The sequence below is a fragment of the Corythoichthys intestinalis genome, chromosome 10, assembly GCF_030265065.1.
Source record: "Corythoichthys intestinalis isolate RoL2023-P3 chromosome 10, ASM3026506v1, whole genome shotgun sequence".
Classification (NCBI taxonomy): Eukaryota; Metazoa; Chordata; class Actinopteri; order Syngnathiformes; family Syngnathidae; genus Corythoichthys; species Corythoichthys intestinalis.
The window spans coordinates 17,840,846-17,856,381 of record NC_080404.1 but is presented as its reverse complement, the minus strand read 5'-3'; the positions used below and the strand labels follow the sequence as shown (position 1 = coordinate 17,856,381).

The following is a 15,536-nucleotide window of genomic DNA, read 5'->3' as shown; positions in this document are numbered from 1 at the left end:
TTTTCTTCAGCAGGGACAGGGAAGATGGTTAAAATTGACGGGAAGATGGATGCAGCAAAATACAGGAACATTCTGGAAGAAAACCTGTTGGTATCTGCACATGACCTGACACTGGGACAGGACAATGATCCAAAACATAAAGCCAAATCTACAATGGAATGGTTCAAAAATAAACGTATCCAGGTGTTAGAATGGCCAAGTCAAAGTCCAGAACTGAATCCAATCAAGAATCTGTGGAAAGAGCTGAAGACTGCTGTTCACAAACACTCTCCATCCAACCTCACTGAGCTCGAGCTGTTTTGCAAGGAAGAATGGGCAAGAATGTCAGTCTCTCGATGTGCAAAACTGATAGAAACATACCCCAAGCGACTTGCAGCTGTAATTGGAGCAAAAGGTGGCGCTACAAAGTATTAACGCAAGGGGGCGAATAATATTGCACGCCCCACTTTTCAGTTTTTTATTTGTTAAAAAAGTTTAAATTATTCAATAAATTTTGTTCCACTTCACGATTGTGTCCCACTTGTTGTTGATTCTTGACAAAAAATTAAAATTTTATATCTTTATGTTTGAAGCCTGAAATGTGGCGAAAGGTTGCAAGGTTCAAGGGGGCCGAATAATTTTGCAAGGCACTGTATATGTCAAACAAAAACTTAAAACCTTATATTGGTCTTAACAGGGAGCAGCTGTTTTAGTAGTCAATTAATCCATCAACTAGTTAGTTTGAATAATCGAGTAGTCGGATTAGCAACATTTAATGCGTTGCAGAATATATTTTAGGAGATGCAAAATATTTCTTCAAACTATGCAGAACTGCACTTTCACAAAAAAAAAAAAATTACCTGAGCTTAGCCTCAAATGATATAAAAAAATAAATAAATGAGAATCTAAGTACAACAAAAGAACAACTGGCTATCTTGCATAGCAAAAGTCCGCTATCTTAAATGCTATAAAATGCTAATGTAAAATGTAATAATTTTTTTCACAATGTTCTTAACAAAATTGTTCAAATTCATATTCCCACAAAAAAACTGCTAAATATACTTCTATACAAAATCACGAATGTAAAAAAAAATATTTGCTCAAACAAATCTTACAACCTTATGTTGGTCCTCACAGGTAGCAGCTGGATTCAGCCATGTTACATGAGTTATGTCCTATTCACTGTTGCCACTAGAGGGCAGTGTATCCATCCAAATCAATAAAACTAAATGCAAACACTTTCAAAACAAACCATTACAACGCCACTCTAATTAAATGAATACTCGAAGCAACAAATTTTGATTTGAAGCTTTTTTTCAAATCAAATTACTCGAGTTAATCGATTAATCGTTGCAGCACTAATTCTCGCTATTCTCGTCATGACAAGCCAATGAAATAATTAAATAGTAATTTCTAAGGAAGCTTAAATTGTTTTGGGGCTTTTCCAAGAGAAATAAACTCTGGTTATAGAACCCAATAACACTCTTGTACATCTGCTTGGTGATTGGCAAAGGCATTGGTGAGCGAAACAGTCATAAATCGTGCCTCTAACTTCACTCTCTGTCCTGTAGTGTCCTTGAGATAGAAAGTGATCCCTCACGCCTGGATGATCTCCACCTCTGACCTTCGAACTCAGGCTTGAAGAATGTACCTTACGGGCGTCAATAAAACTTAAGTTTATGAATCACAACTTGCCTTTTGCAGCTCTTGCTCAGTTCTGTCATTACTTCTAATAAATTTAACAAGCAGATAAATGTACTAATGTTACGTTTTGTTATCATGGAGATGACACTAATTGTAGGGATCAATCAGGGTGCATTCCACGCAGGCAAGAACAGAGGAACTTTCCACCCAAAGATAAAAATTCCTCAGGTTTGAATAAAGCAAGAGAGTAAAACCACATTTTATGTAAAACTGGATCTCTCTGCAGGCTTTGACATTGGACCAGAAGAGGCATGACCAGATGGACTTTACTGGAAGATACTATTACTCTACTGAGAGAGCGCCTTTCTCATCACAGTCTTATCTTCATTGCAGATATGGCATGAGATGAATGCTTTTTATCTTGACGTCACTCATCTCAGAGGCACTTAGAGTGCAATTTTCATGCCTCCACCACTGAACCAAGCCTTATATACTACATGCCATATAGTTAAAAGGAGCGAGCATTTTTTATCCAAATTCAAATTCTTAAAGGAACATATTCAAAGAGATAAAATATAAAGTATGAACGTGCCTGTTGGGACTTCCGAATCACTTACCAGGATTGGATTGGCTCATGATTGGAGTTCGCTCCTTGGGGGTTTGCTGACCTCTGTTAAAAGCTGCTTGGAGCAACAAGAAACAGACAGAATAAGAACATAAAGAAAACAGAGAGTTGGGTTGAAAAATGGAAGGGAAAGAAGAAACGAAGGATAAAGGATGCAGCCACAATTTCAGCTAATCTATTTCCCTGTAATTTGATGTTAAATAATATTCATGCAGGCCAATTGGCTCTTTTTTTCATAGGCCATGAAAAGCTGAATTTGAGGATGCAGCTGATGACAGATAGCAGATGCTACTGGGGAAGGAATGTGAGCTTGATTGGATGATTTAGTGCCTTAAGGTGAGGATAGCACTCTGACAGCATCTCCAACATTTTTGTTCCAATACCACTGACCTTGACCTACATTCCACATTGGTCCAACCTTGTCTGCATATAAGCATTTATCTGTGCATATAAGCAGTGAGTATGTTTAGTGAGGCTTACCTGGTCCAACTGGAGAGGATGACTGCCTCCTTATAGCCTCTGGTCTGCGAAGACCTGACAACAGAAACAAAATTCGTAAGATCATTTTGAATTGGAAGTTATGGATGAAGCAAGCTGAAAACAGTCACTGAGTGTTATTTCAGGAAAAAAAACATTGTGGTGAAAGGCATTACAGTCAAAAGCGGCAGCAGATGTGCATGCAAGGTTGATTTGCAGTTATGTACTGTATAAGTTAATATTATGAATAAGAAAGGATACGATAAGATCGGTTTTGTTTTTCAAAAGTTGGCTTCACAGTACCTGCACTGGAACGCTGTGGGTATCTATTGGGATAGGCACTTCCACGGAATACTTTAAAGAAACATCATGTTCAAGTCAAAGAGTTGTTACATGCAGCGTAAAAGATTTTCCAAGAGCTGCTGAATGAGTCGTCTACCTTGGCTGGGGCTTTTGCCTTGAGCAGTCTGTGATTGTCCTATACCGGTAAAATAAATATATTTAGGGTAGGAAACAATCAACAGAACTGCATCAGCATACAGCACCTATGATCTGAATTGCTATTTTGCATTACAGTTGATTTCTCTACACGATAACACAAGCCCTTTTAAAAGGATATAAAACTTTACTGTGACTCAAAGCTTTTCCATATTCCAGGTAAAAACAGAAGATGCTGTATACCAGTTTGAGACAGTTATCTAAATTTGATGTACTGAATGAGACTTTTGCTGGAGGTCGCCACCGAGAAGCAAACATTCATGGCACTATTTTTGTATGCCATCCAAATCGAGATTGGCATAAGTCTGTGCCAAGTGATGTGTGTTTTAGACCAGGTTTTGCTAATTTCATGGACAACCATACACTTTGGAAAGCGGATGTGGTGTGTTGCTTATATTAGTGAACACTGGGTACTCCTTTACGCCAATAAACAGGCTTCTTAATATTCCCCTTAACAGCAGCTCATCTTTTGGGGAAAAAAATTAAAGTAAAAGTACTCTTTTGTCCACGAAAGATATCTGCAAGACACATGTGGTCACACAGTGGTCTGAAAAAGTATCCGAACCATTTGGAATTTCTCACATTTCTGCATAAAATCACCATTAAATGTGATCTGATCTTTGTCAAAATCACACAGTTGAAAAAACAATGTCTAACTAAAACCACCCAAACATTTATAGGTTTTTATATAGTAATGAGAATAGTATGCAAACAATGAAAGAAAGGGGAAAAATAAGTCGGTGAACGACCACATTTAATATTTCGTGGGCCCCCCTTTAGCAGCAATTAATTCAACCAGATGCTTCCTGTACCTGCAGATCTATCTGGCACTTCGATCAGGACTAATCTTGGCCCATTCTTATCTACAAAACTGCTGTAGTTCAGTCAGATTCCTGGGATGTCTGGCATGAATCGCTGTCTTTAGCCACAGCATCTCAATGGGGTTCAAGCCTGGACTTTGACTTGGCCACTCTAGAACATGTATTTTGTTCTTCTGAAACCACTCTGAAGTTGATAAACTTCAGTGTTTTGGATCATTGTCTTGTTGCAGCATCCATCCTCTCACTGCTTCAACTGCCTGACAGACAGATTCAGGTTTTCATGCAAAACATACTGATAAACTTTTGAATTCATTCTTCCATTGATGATTGCAAGTTGTCAAGGCCCTGAGGCAGGAAAACAGCCCCAAATCAGGATGCTCCCTTCACCACGCGTCACGGTGGGGATGAGGTGTTGATGTTGGTGAGCTGTTCCATTTTTCCTCCACACATGATGTTGTGTGTTACTCCCAAACAATTCAACTTTGGTTCCATCAGTCTACAAAATATTTTGCCAAAACTTCTGTGGAGTGTACAAGTACCTGGTTGCAAACATTAAACGAGGAACATTGTTTTTTTGAAGCAGTGGCTTCCTCCGTGGAGAGGTTTTGTATCCTTTCCCAGATTTATACAAATCAAAACTCCTTGATCGCAGGTCTTCAGACAGCTCTTTTGACCGAGCCGTGATACACATCAGACAATGCTTCTCATCAAGACATTTCTCACCAGGTGAGTGTTTAAGGGGCAATTTACATGACGACTTTGCAACACAAAGACGCAATGACTGAGTAGCGGACTCGCCTCACGTGCATATGGTGTTGGCGAAGATGGAAGGCGAAGACGAAAAGTTCTGAATCCTGCCTCCAAAGTGGAAGAATTCAATTGCGGGGGATAGAGGGGGCTTGATCCGTATGAATATCAAAAGCTCCCGCGGCGTGAGACTGCGCCGATAACGTCAGCACTCGTACACGTCACATTGGGCGTGCGCAGCAGTGCTACTAAACATTAAAAACAGCAAATATGGCGGAATGTCGGCTTTAATTTACTGTTTTAATAATATTTTTAAATTAAATATGTTGAATGTTTCCATTTTTGTGCCTTTTTGAACAAAAGAAAAATGCCATTGCTTCGAGTGGGCGGGCATATTTTTTTCCGGGCTGAGGAGCTTGTTGGGGTCAAAGTGCATCATTCACTGTCGCCTTGTGAATCTGCACTGCCCCCTAGGGCCTGGCATGAATACCACATCGTTTTCATGCGGAATTTCGACATTGTTCGAATGGAGACGGACCCATATAAATGCAAATTTGAAATTTTTCGTATTCTCGGAGAGTCGCCATGTAAACGGCCTCTTATAGTGGACAGGGCGGCTTTCACCACTCATCAGTGATTAGGCACAAACCTGACTTTTGTCTAATAAAAATGGTTTCAATTGTTCTTTAAGTCCCCTTAGGCAGAGGGTTCACTTACTTATTTTCCCCCTTCTGTCATTGTTTGTGTGCTATCCTCATTAAAATATGAAAACCTATAAATGTTTGGGTGGTTTTAGTTAAAGCAGACACTGTATTTTCATCTGTGTGATTTTGACAATGATCAGATCACATTTGATGGTGATTTTATGCAGAAATTTGAGAAATTCCAAAAGGTTCAGATACTTTTTCATACCACTGTACGCTACTTAGACCGATCTACCAAATTCCAAAACAAGTACTACTGTGTATTCTGCTCTGTCACTAAAATACACTTGGGTAGAATAGGCCCCTCCATGCTAATTTTAGTCTATGGAAATCAACTTTATAGCCCTCATGGCACTGTAATGGAGCGTTACTTTGCTGAACTCACTTGAACTGGCAGCTGCTACAGAGGCAAGGTATGGGTGACTGCTGCCTACATAGAAAACACACAAATGAAGCAAGAAGAGAAAACATTATGAAAAAAAGAGAGTTCTTTTGGGAGGTTTTCTGACATGGTACACATTACTTTAGCACACAGCACATTTACGCACTCACTGTGGCTGCTTTTGTTCCCAAGTGTTTCATAATGTTTACATGTGTTAGAGGTGGTGAAAGGTGCACTCAAATGAGCACTTAAATCAGTTAGTCAAATGAACAGCACAAATGCATGGCAGTGCAGCAGCCATTTGTCATGAGAACACATGTATGAGCTAGTACGACCATATAAATGAAGAGCCTGTAGTGACATGGTCCATTTGTTTTTTTTCTTCTAATTTTAGAGAAAGAAAATCAGAAAACTGGTCTATTTCCATTTTTTGTGTTATGTGTATTTAAAAAAAAAAAAAACGGGGGGGGGGGGGGGTGAATATTGTCTTTCATTTTCCCATTCACAGAAAACGAACGCTTTTATCCGATGTTTCATCATGAGTTCTTTAACACAAGTCGGGAAATAAAATACGACTCTTATTCGTTTTCTTCAAGTTCCCTTTGCCGCGACCCGGAAGACTATCGACAGAAAAGAATGTTGATTCCCCCCCCCCCCCCCTTTTTACAGGTTCTTTAATTCTCTTAACGAACAGGTGATGGCAACAAACAATTCAGGAACAAAAAGAAAGCATTAATCTCCTAAGATATATACATTTATTAAGCAAAAAGTCATTTAATGGTGATCAATTTAGGACACATCTCTCAAAACACCACGAGATGAACCCCAGAAGAAGTGCCCCAAATCTCGCGGGAGTTAACATTTGCTGTCTTCCACGAACCGTACAGAAAAAAAAACAGCAGCCTAGTGCCACCCATAGCTAGACAAAACAATGGAAGCGTAAGTCCTTGTACTGTAGATAACACACAGATGTGAGAAGATCATGTAAAACCATGTGAAATGAACAGATATGTATTTGTGTGAATAAATGGAAATATATATCTACATCATCTTCTGCTGCTTCATATTTTGCGTCTGCAGTTGGATCCTGCCCATTGATTAAAGGGGATGCGGGCAGCAATGCATAGTGTGTTGTGTTTCCAAGTCTGGAGGCCTTAAGTCGCTGGACTAAGTAATAAAATATGGGGGAAAATTCCCCAGAATAAAAATCATCACAAGAAGAATGTAATCTGGGTCATGACAATGAATTTAAGAACGAAAACAAATAATGGCAATATTTTATTTCCCGACGTGTGTTAAATAAACTTATAATGAAATAATTTATAAAGACTCGTTTTCTATTTTTCTTTGACTAATTATGAATCAGGAAATAAAGTGATTAATTTCCCGTTTTTTTCCTGAAATTAGAAGTAAAAAAAAAAAAAAAAACGAATGCCCAAAAGGTACACGGACCATGATATTAGCTTAATTCGGTAACACTATTTGACAGTGTCGTCATACGACCATCATGATTAAGACATGACACTGTCATGAACATTAATGAATGCTTATAATAGATGTACTTAAGTGTCATCTGGCAAATTTTGTCACTAACTCCACTTATGTCCAATCCGCATCTATTACATCCATTCGGAAGTGACATCATTTGTCATAAGCATTCATGATTGCTCATTAGAGTCTCACATCATAATTATAACTAAGGAATAGGGATAGACCGGTTATCGGCCAGACCGATTATCGGTGCAGATTAGAGCCGGGCGGTACACCGAAAATTTACCGTTACCAAAATTCTTCACGATGACTGACGTAATTTTGACCATGTCGATAAAATCGGTAATTTAATAAAACAAGAAAATAGTCTTTTCATCCCGCATTGACTGTGTTGTTCGGCTATATTCATTCCCCTTTAAGAAAGCAGTCAGTGTGCTTACGTATGAAGTCACTTGGTTATCAGGAACTCAAAACAAACAGAAGCCCGGTAGGCTAACGCTAGTGGCTAATGCTACAAGCAAACGGGATGGAGTCTGGCTTAAGGGAGCTTCGCAAAAATTTCACCCGACCTTAAGTAGACTCTTGGCGGCCTCCAGACGGGCTTTCACCCGCTTTCCTCCCTGGTTCTCACGATTTAAGGAGCGTGTGTTTTCCGTGCTTTCTACTGGTAGCCAGGCCACAGACTAACGCTAGCAGCTAACAGCGGCTCCAAATGAACATGATGGAGTCGGCTAGTGGCTCTAACCTTTTCAAAACGGCTGAATTAAAGAGTGGATTATGCACGGACTGCATCTAGCAATTAGTAGGCTATGTCGCATTATTTTGTATCTCTGTGAGTGGGATTTCTTTGATATCTTTTATGATGCATTCATCATAAATTATAATCCAACAGTGACCGTTTAATGGCCACAGCTTTTTTCTGTATGTGCTTGCTTCATTCTGTTATTCTGTGTCATTACTGCCATCATAAAATCTTAAATGTTTCATTCATAAGAGCAATACAGCTTTAATGTGTGTGTGTCTGCGTGGAGGGTGCATGTGTGTGCGTGCATGTATTAAAAAAAAAAGATCTGGTTAAAAAAAAAAAAAAAAAACTGAAACCTTTAAGTAAACACGTGTGTTGAGTAATTATGTCTCAGCAGCCATTAACAATAAGTTGTTTGAAGTGTACTGTTCAAGCTGTAAGGCATTTGTGTTACAAATGACATGTTTGCACAGTTCTCGTATTGCTTTTTATAATATACATTGCTCAAGTCATACAAGCTGTTATAAATGTTCATACAGTACTTGAATTCATATTGTTTACAAGAATGTTTTATATACTCAATGTTTAGACTGCATGTACAATTGTTAAATTGAAAGCTGGTAAATAAATCAACGAGAAACAGTTAATTTATGTTTCATGCATTGATTCAGATTTTCAAATTATATAACAGTCCGCTGGGGCGAATTTATCGTTATCCAGGTAAATCCGCTCAATTTACCACGATATGTACTTAAGGCCATATCGCCCAGCCCTAGTGCAGATATTTGAAAATTTGACGTATATTGGTATCGGCTTTTTTAAATCCAACCAGCTAATATTAAAAAATCCATTAAAAAGTGGGTTATTATTGCTGTGCCCTTGCACAGTACACTGCCTGTCGGTCGCAATGACGCTGTTCAGGGCTTTATGTTACCTTTCTGTCTTGGAAACTATACGTCTGTAAGTATTTTACCAACCTGTTAATATGCAGTATATGTGTGTTTATGGGGAAACGCTATATGAACGAAATTTGTTTATAAATCCTGCTGTGTGGAAGCTAATCTAGCTTCTAGCTTAAGTGAAGTGTGATGTCTACATAGTATTTGTATACCGGCGTGTATTGTGCAGTTGTGTTGAATACATGCATGTTTCTTTGTTACAGTTTTACATAATTAAATTACTTCATGTGAAAAACCAGAAAAGACCAAGCTTTGTTTTTTAATGGAGGACATTCATTGTTAGCTGGCTGTCGGGCAGTACACAAGGAAACGCACTGTTTTGGGCAGTACACATTATATATATATTAGGGTAGCTGCTATAGATTATTTTAGTAGCCGATTAATCGATGAACTAGTTAGTTCGAATAATCGAGTAATTGGACATGGAACGCAAAAACTCCAAATACCTGAGCTGAGCCTCAAACAGTATAAAAAATAAATAGATAAGGATTTAAGTACAACAAAAGAACAACTGGCTAACTTACATAGAAAAAGTCCGCTAGCTTAAATGCTATGAAATGCTAACATTTTTTTCAAATGCTCTTAACAAATGGTTAAAAAATATTCTAAACATATTCTCACAAAAACGGCTAAATATACCTAAAGAACTAAATTACGAATGCATTAAAAAAAACATCAGCTCAAACAAAAACTTAGCTTATGTTGGTCTTAACAGGGAGCAGGTGGATTCAGCCATGTAAAATGAGTTAGGTCATATTCACTCTTGCCACTAGAAGGCAGTGTATCCACCCTAATCAATAAAACTAAATGCAAACACTTTCAAATCAAACAATTACAATGCCACATCAATTAAACGAATACTCGAAGCAGCAAAAGTTACTTACAAAGTTACTTATCAATGAAAATGATTTTTTCGCTAAAAAGTTAATCGATTAATTGTTGCAGCACTAATATACATATCTTTATACTGTATGTACGGTTTGTAAACAATTTTTTTAGGGCTAAAAAGTAACAAAATAATCTAGAAATACAATGGCATTGCCAAAACAATCAAAAATATATATGTTTTATACTCTGCAAGACTCCCAGAAAAAGAGGAAGAGTAAGTACTGTAAACGGTACAGTACTGTGACATGTTTTGAACTTTTGTTACAAAAAAATAAAACTTTTTTTTTCAGTATCGGATCGGGACTCGGTATCGCCAGAGGGTGTGAAAATATGCGATTGGGACATCCCTAATTATAACGGTCTTATGACAGTCTTATGACGCCACTGGCAAAGTGTTACAATTTATTCACCTAACATGCAGCGATCCATCATAAAATACACAACATAAGCAAGGATTTATTTAGGTCACCTGCATCTCGGACTTTTTGCATAACAGCACGGGCTTTGGGAGTCGTCGCGGGCGGTGGAGGTGGAGGCGTTGTTGTGGTCGTGGGAGCCTGGGTAGTGGGGACGATAGTGGTAGGTTCAGGTGTCATGGTGGTGGGTTCAGGTGCTGCTGTTGTTGGAAGAGCAGTGGTAACCGCGGGGCCTTTGTCCTTTTGACCTGAAAGGAGATGACAAGATGAATTAGGACAAAGGAAGAGCGTCAACAGGAGCTGTGGGTCTTTGATTCATTTTTGACATTCTTTGAATGACTGATAACTTTATGACTTCCCATTGAACCTGAAAACCCATACATCGAGTAACCTCGCTTTGAGGTTTGGAAAGATTTTTTGCATGCTTCACTGTGTAAAAAAAAAAAAAAAAAACTTCCTTTTACTTACTAGTCTTCACATAAGTTGGTCTTGAAGGGACAAAGTCAAGGGTAGAAGGGTAGATCACGCCTTTCTTTGGCTTCCCTTCTGAAACTCAGCAAGGCAAATGAAGTCATTTTCGTGTGGCTTTCAACATTGTGTTAAAAATAAATAAATGCATTTATGATTGGCATCATGATTATAGTACCTGTGACCACGAAGGATTCTCTCCATTTAGGTAGTGACAGAGAGCGCACGCCATTGGAGTTACTGCCTTTGTAAATGTTTTGGCCTGCCATTTTCCTCACAATCACCTTTCCTCCCGAATTGGTGATGACGCCACTGTTGGCAGGGATATATATTTCTTTTTACTTTCCGCCAAAAGCCTACATCTTCATAATTATCGTGAGTTCAACTTCTACCTGTGGATGGCGGCGTTACAGATGCTGGAGATGGACGCGAACACCCCTGTGCCATAGACCTGCTGCTTGGTCTCTCGGCAGTGCGAAGGGCATTTGACTATGAATTCCGGGAGATTAATCTTTCCAGCTCTGACATCGCATTCGATGGCTGGAACCACTAAACAGAAGCGATGTGTGCATATATCGTCGTTACCTGTTGTTTTGACATCATTGAAATTGCTAAAACGATGATCCGATTATTTGTTAAGCAGATACACCGATTAAGCGGGCTGTAGTCAACAATTCTTACAACTGATTCTTTGTTTCAGCATTACTCAAAGCAATGCAATTAAGGATTTGTTTCTGAAGCTTATCCTGAATTATAATTTACACTAATGGATTGCATTTCTGTCTTTGAGCTTCATAGTATAGCTTTTTCTGAGTGTAATATGAGCAATGAGTGTCATTCAGAAGCTAAATTTTGGTTCCAGGAAATTATGTTAACTTATTGCCAACAATCTGTTTTATTTCTAGCATCTCTCACAGCTGCACTGCTTCCAGTAACGTATGTGAATGTTTGTCAAGGGCTTTAGAATCAAAACATTTGACTATGCAAATGTAATTATTCATACTGGACTGTTCCAGATGATTGATTGAACATTGCACAGTTGTGTTCTGTTATATCGTGGAGAAAGGTTGGATAATTTCCCAGGTACCAGTGAGTACTCATGAGTACCCATTAGTATCTTGTAAAATCCCATTTTACAGTTTACCTGCAATAACAAATTATCGCAACAATTTAATGGCAGCAGGACACTTCAGACTACTTTCTAGTCGATAAATCAAGTGGAGCATAAAGGTGGAGACGGCCATTTTGCAGCTGACACAGAAATAATACATTTGGTTCGATAGTAGCTACCTTGCTTTGGTTTCTTGCTCTTTGATCCATTTGGCTTGGCCCGACAAGTGCAGGAAAGCAGGAGCGCTGTGTGCAAAATGCGAAAGGGAGATTCTGTTGACAGCAGTCTAGTGGGAAATGTCATCCATGCGTTATGGAGCATTACAAGAGGTGTGTCAAACATTCTAAACCATGACTGACTCGAGTCAACTTTACTCAGCTCAACTTTAGTTCCCAAATCAGGAGTTTTGGGATCTTGTCAGCATTGGTTGCTAGTCCACTGCGGGGCACTTGTTAACACACACACACAAGCCCACATGTAGGCAATTGAGTCTCCAATTAACCTAAGATGCATGTTTAGAGCCAAAATCTCTGAACTGTGAGGCAGATGCTGAACACTCGGCTCTGTGCTGCCATGTTTATATCATTACGATCACTGACTTTTGCTACGATGTAGGGCTGCACATACTGTGAGCTTTTTAGTCTGTCAGAGGGAGGGCTCAAAAAGTCATTTGCTTTGTTTTTGTTCTTCTTGGTGAGGACACTAACTAAAATATTATTTGTTACTCATGAATGGATCAGAATTAAATTTGGGAGGTATTTTCTATGGTGCTAGCGTTCTTCAGCTGTGCTTATCATGGTCACATATCATCATACAGTAGAACAGCACCTCCAAATCCGAGACCATGGTCCTCAGTCGGAAAAGGGTGGTGTGCCCTCTCCGGTTCTGGGATAAGAACCTAAGTGGAGTAGTTCAAGTATCTTGGGGTCTTGTTCACGAGTATGAGTAGAAGGGAGCGGGAGATCGACAGGCGGATCGGTGCAGCATCTGCAGTAATGCGGACTTGTGCTGGTCCGTAGTGGTGAAGAGGAGAAGCTCTCAATTTACCAGTCTATCAACGTTCCTACCCTCACCTATGGTCACGAACTGTGGTTCGTGACCGAAAGGAGAAGATCCTTGATACAAGCGGCCGAAATGAGTTTCCTCCGCAGGGTGTCCGGGCTATCCCTTAGATACAGGGTGAGAACCACGGTCATCCAGGAGGGACTCGGCGTCAAGCCGCTACTCCTCCGCGTTGAAAGGAGCATGTTGAGGTGGCTTGAGCATCTGGTTCGGATGCCTCCTGGACGTGTCCCATGAGAGGTGTTCTGGGCATGTCCCACCGGCGGGAAAGCCAGGAAATGCTGGAGAGACTATGGCTAGGTTCATACTGCAGGTCTTAATGCACGAATCTGATTGTTTCATGTTTTTTCGACTCAAGTGAGGCATTGACTTGACAGTCTGAATGGGACACGTCACATAGAAGTGGACCATTTCAAATCCAATCAGGGTCACTTTTGTATGTGGTTAAATCTGATCCGGGCCACATTTTTCCAGAATGTAGCAGCGGTTTGAGCTGTCAAGTCTCCCAAATCGGAATTCATGCAGCAATTATGTCAGCAACGAGCGAGAGCAGAACACTAGACGGCAGCAATGTAGCTGTTCATTCGCGTTAGCGCCTAGCTTTTCTAGCTTTTACTACGCAGGAGGCGGGCTTGAACACAGTCATAAAAAAAGAAATACAATGAAGAAAAGGCTCAGTTTCTTACTGTGCGCCAAGTGAACAATATTTCAGTATGGCCATGTAGGCAAAACTGAAATATTGCTTACATGGCCGAGTCGGGGCAAACTGACGCACACACATTAGGCTTTTATGTGTGCGTCATGCCCGCACAGTGCATAGTTATTTGTGTTGATGCTTCTGTGCATGCGGGTCAGTTTGCTTAGCGCGTGTCGGACTGCGAATTAGTGTACATGCGTAATACTTGAACGTGCTCAATGGACAATCGCTCAATGGACAATCGCAGTCTGAACGGACACGCCAAAAAAACAGACATGACATGGGCCCCTCCAGACGGCGTGAGTTGGGTGGGGGAGGGGGTTGACAGAGCTATTTTAACACTATATTACAGCTCTGCGCATCTTCCTATCTTTCTGTTTGACCCTTTCCTTGCCCAACCACACCCCATTTGCGCCCGCAAACTGAGCCCCCCTAGAAGTCTGGGCCCGGCAGCATCTCTAGTATGCTCCGCCCCTGAGTCCATTCTGATTTTTTTTTTAATTTTATTTTATTTATAATATTTAACCCTTCAGTATAATACTATGTAATACTACACCCCTACAAACTAAAAAAATATAAAACATGAATTGATTGATCTCTATTAGAAAATCTATCTATCTTTACGACTGAATGGAAAAGTGGCCCTCTTTTAAGGTCCATTTATTCATATAACTTCATAAAAACCTTTTCACATTAACTTTAGATAATACAGACCTCATAATGGAAGAGAGAGACAATTACAAAAGGATCATTGAATCTACGTCAATCAAAACACTCAGTGAGTTTTTGGACACAAAGACCAGAGCTGAAACGCAACATTTCTTCACTTCAAAAGCATACAAAAGAAAAAATGTTGAGTTGGACCACTAAGCAGCCAGAGAGACCTTGTAGTATTAACTTAAGTTTTACAATAAAATGCCTAGTGTAGAGATTTTTGTATGTTTTGGCATCAGTTGCAGAGTGTTAACACGTTTTCCATTTTGAAGGAAATTCAGCTTTTGTAGAGGGTTAGGGTAACCGCATTCCAAGTTAAAAATGTTTCTACATACAGTACATGGACTACAACTGATGTCACTCACCAAAACAGACAAGAGTCAACGATGCCCTGGTCATGGTGGGTGGGTGTCGGTTCCGCGGGCCAGATGTTGTTGTATAAACTCCTTCAAAAGTGAGCAAAAACAGAAACTTATTGCAGTAACACTGAATGGCGATTGAGTAAACTTCTCCCACCGAGTGAGCCTTCTAGATAAAGCTCTTTGAAGTGTACCTGGACTAAAATCTGGGCTATAAATCACACAGGGTGATCAAATACAACATATTAAACAGCGGGAAGCACCACTTCAAGCAGCTGGTGTTTTATACAAACTTGTTTATTACACTAGAATACATATTACATCAGACTCAATAAGAGAGTAGTACAAAGGTGGAGAAACAGAAGACGCCTTAAATCAAAAGATGGCTTTGTTGTTCGACGACCACATGAAGCTGAATTTCCGTTTTACATGTGTTTTGCTCGGTGTAAACAAGTGAATCAATAGGTTGCAATCATGTAATTCTGGACTGCAGGTCAGCTGAAATATTGAAACTTGCATTGATAAGCAGTCATGCACTGCTTTTGAGGTGCTTTCCCCTGCTTTTCACCTACAGACTCCTGGATGAACTCACTGTTGGCATTCCCCGTTAAGGCTGGAATGCAGTACCACCCATGGGGGTGGATTCCCATCGCATGCAGGGCAATGTAAAGGAGCTTCGACATGTGATCCTCTCAGGAACACTGATTTTAAAGACCAATATAAGGATGTTAATCCTGTTAATGCATTTG

General features: G+C 39.7%; 1 protein-coding gene across 7 annotated transcripts in view; it reads right to left on the bottom strand.

The window, feature by feature from the left end:
* The window catches only part of vit (vitrin), a 56,026-nt gene that overhangs the window by 29,119 nt on the left and 11,371 nt on the right, over positions 1–15,536 (bottom strand). For 4 of the 7 annotated variants that reach the window (XM_057847707.1, XM_057847710.1, XM_057847709.1 and 1 more), the window contains exons 2-12: positions 14,794–14,874; positions 12,135–12,200; positions 11,237–11,393; positions 11,023–11,156; positions 10,845–10,922; positions 10,430–10,624; positions 5,881–5,925; positions 3,165–3,203; positions 3,029–3,079; positions 2,729–2,782; positions 2,241–2,306 (exon numbers count right to left, since the gene is read on the bottom strand). In XM_057847707.1, the coding sequence (XP_057703690.1) occupies positions 2,241–2,306; positions 2,729–2,782; positions 3,029–3,079; positions 3,165–3,203; positions 5,881–5,925; positions 10,430–10,624; positions 10,845–10,922; positions 11,023–11,156; positions 11,237–11,393; positions 12,135–12,200; positions 14,794–14,827 (919 nt within the window). In that variant the 5' untranslated portion in view covers positions 14,828–14,874. The remainder of the gene's footprint in view (positions 1–2,240; positions 2,307–2,728; positions 2,783–3,028; positions 3,080–3,164; positions 3,204–5,880; positions 5,926–10,429; positions 10,625–10,844; positions 10,923–11,022; positions 11,157–11,236; positions 11,394–12,134; positions 12,201–14,793; positions 14,875–15,536) is intronic. The other 3 variants (XM_057847711.1, XM_057847713.1, XM_057847708.1) reach the window with 2 other exon arrangements.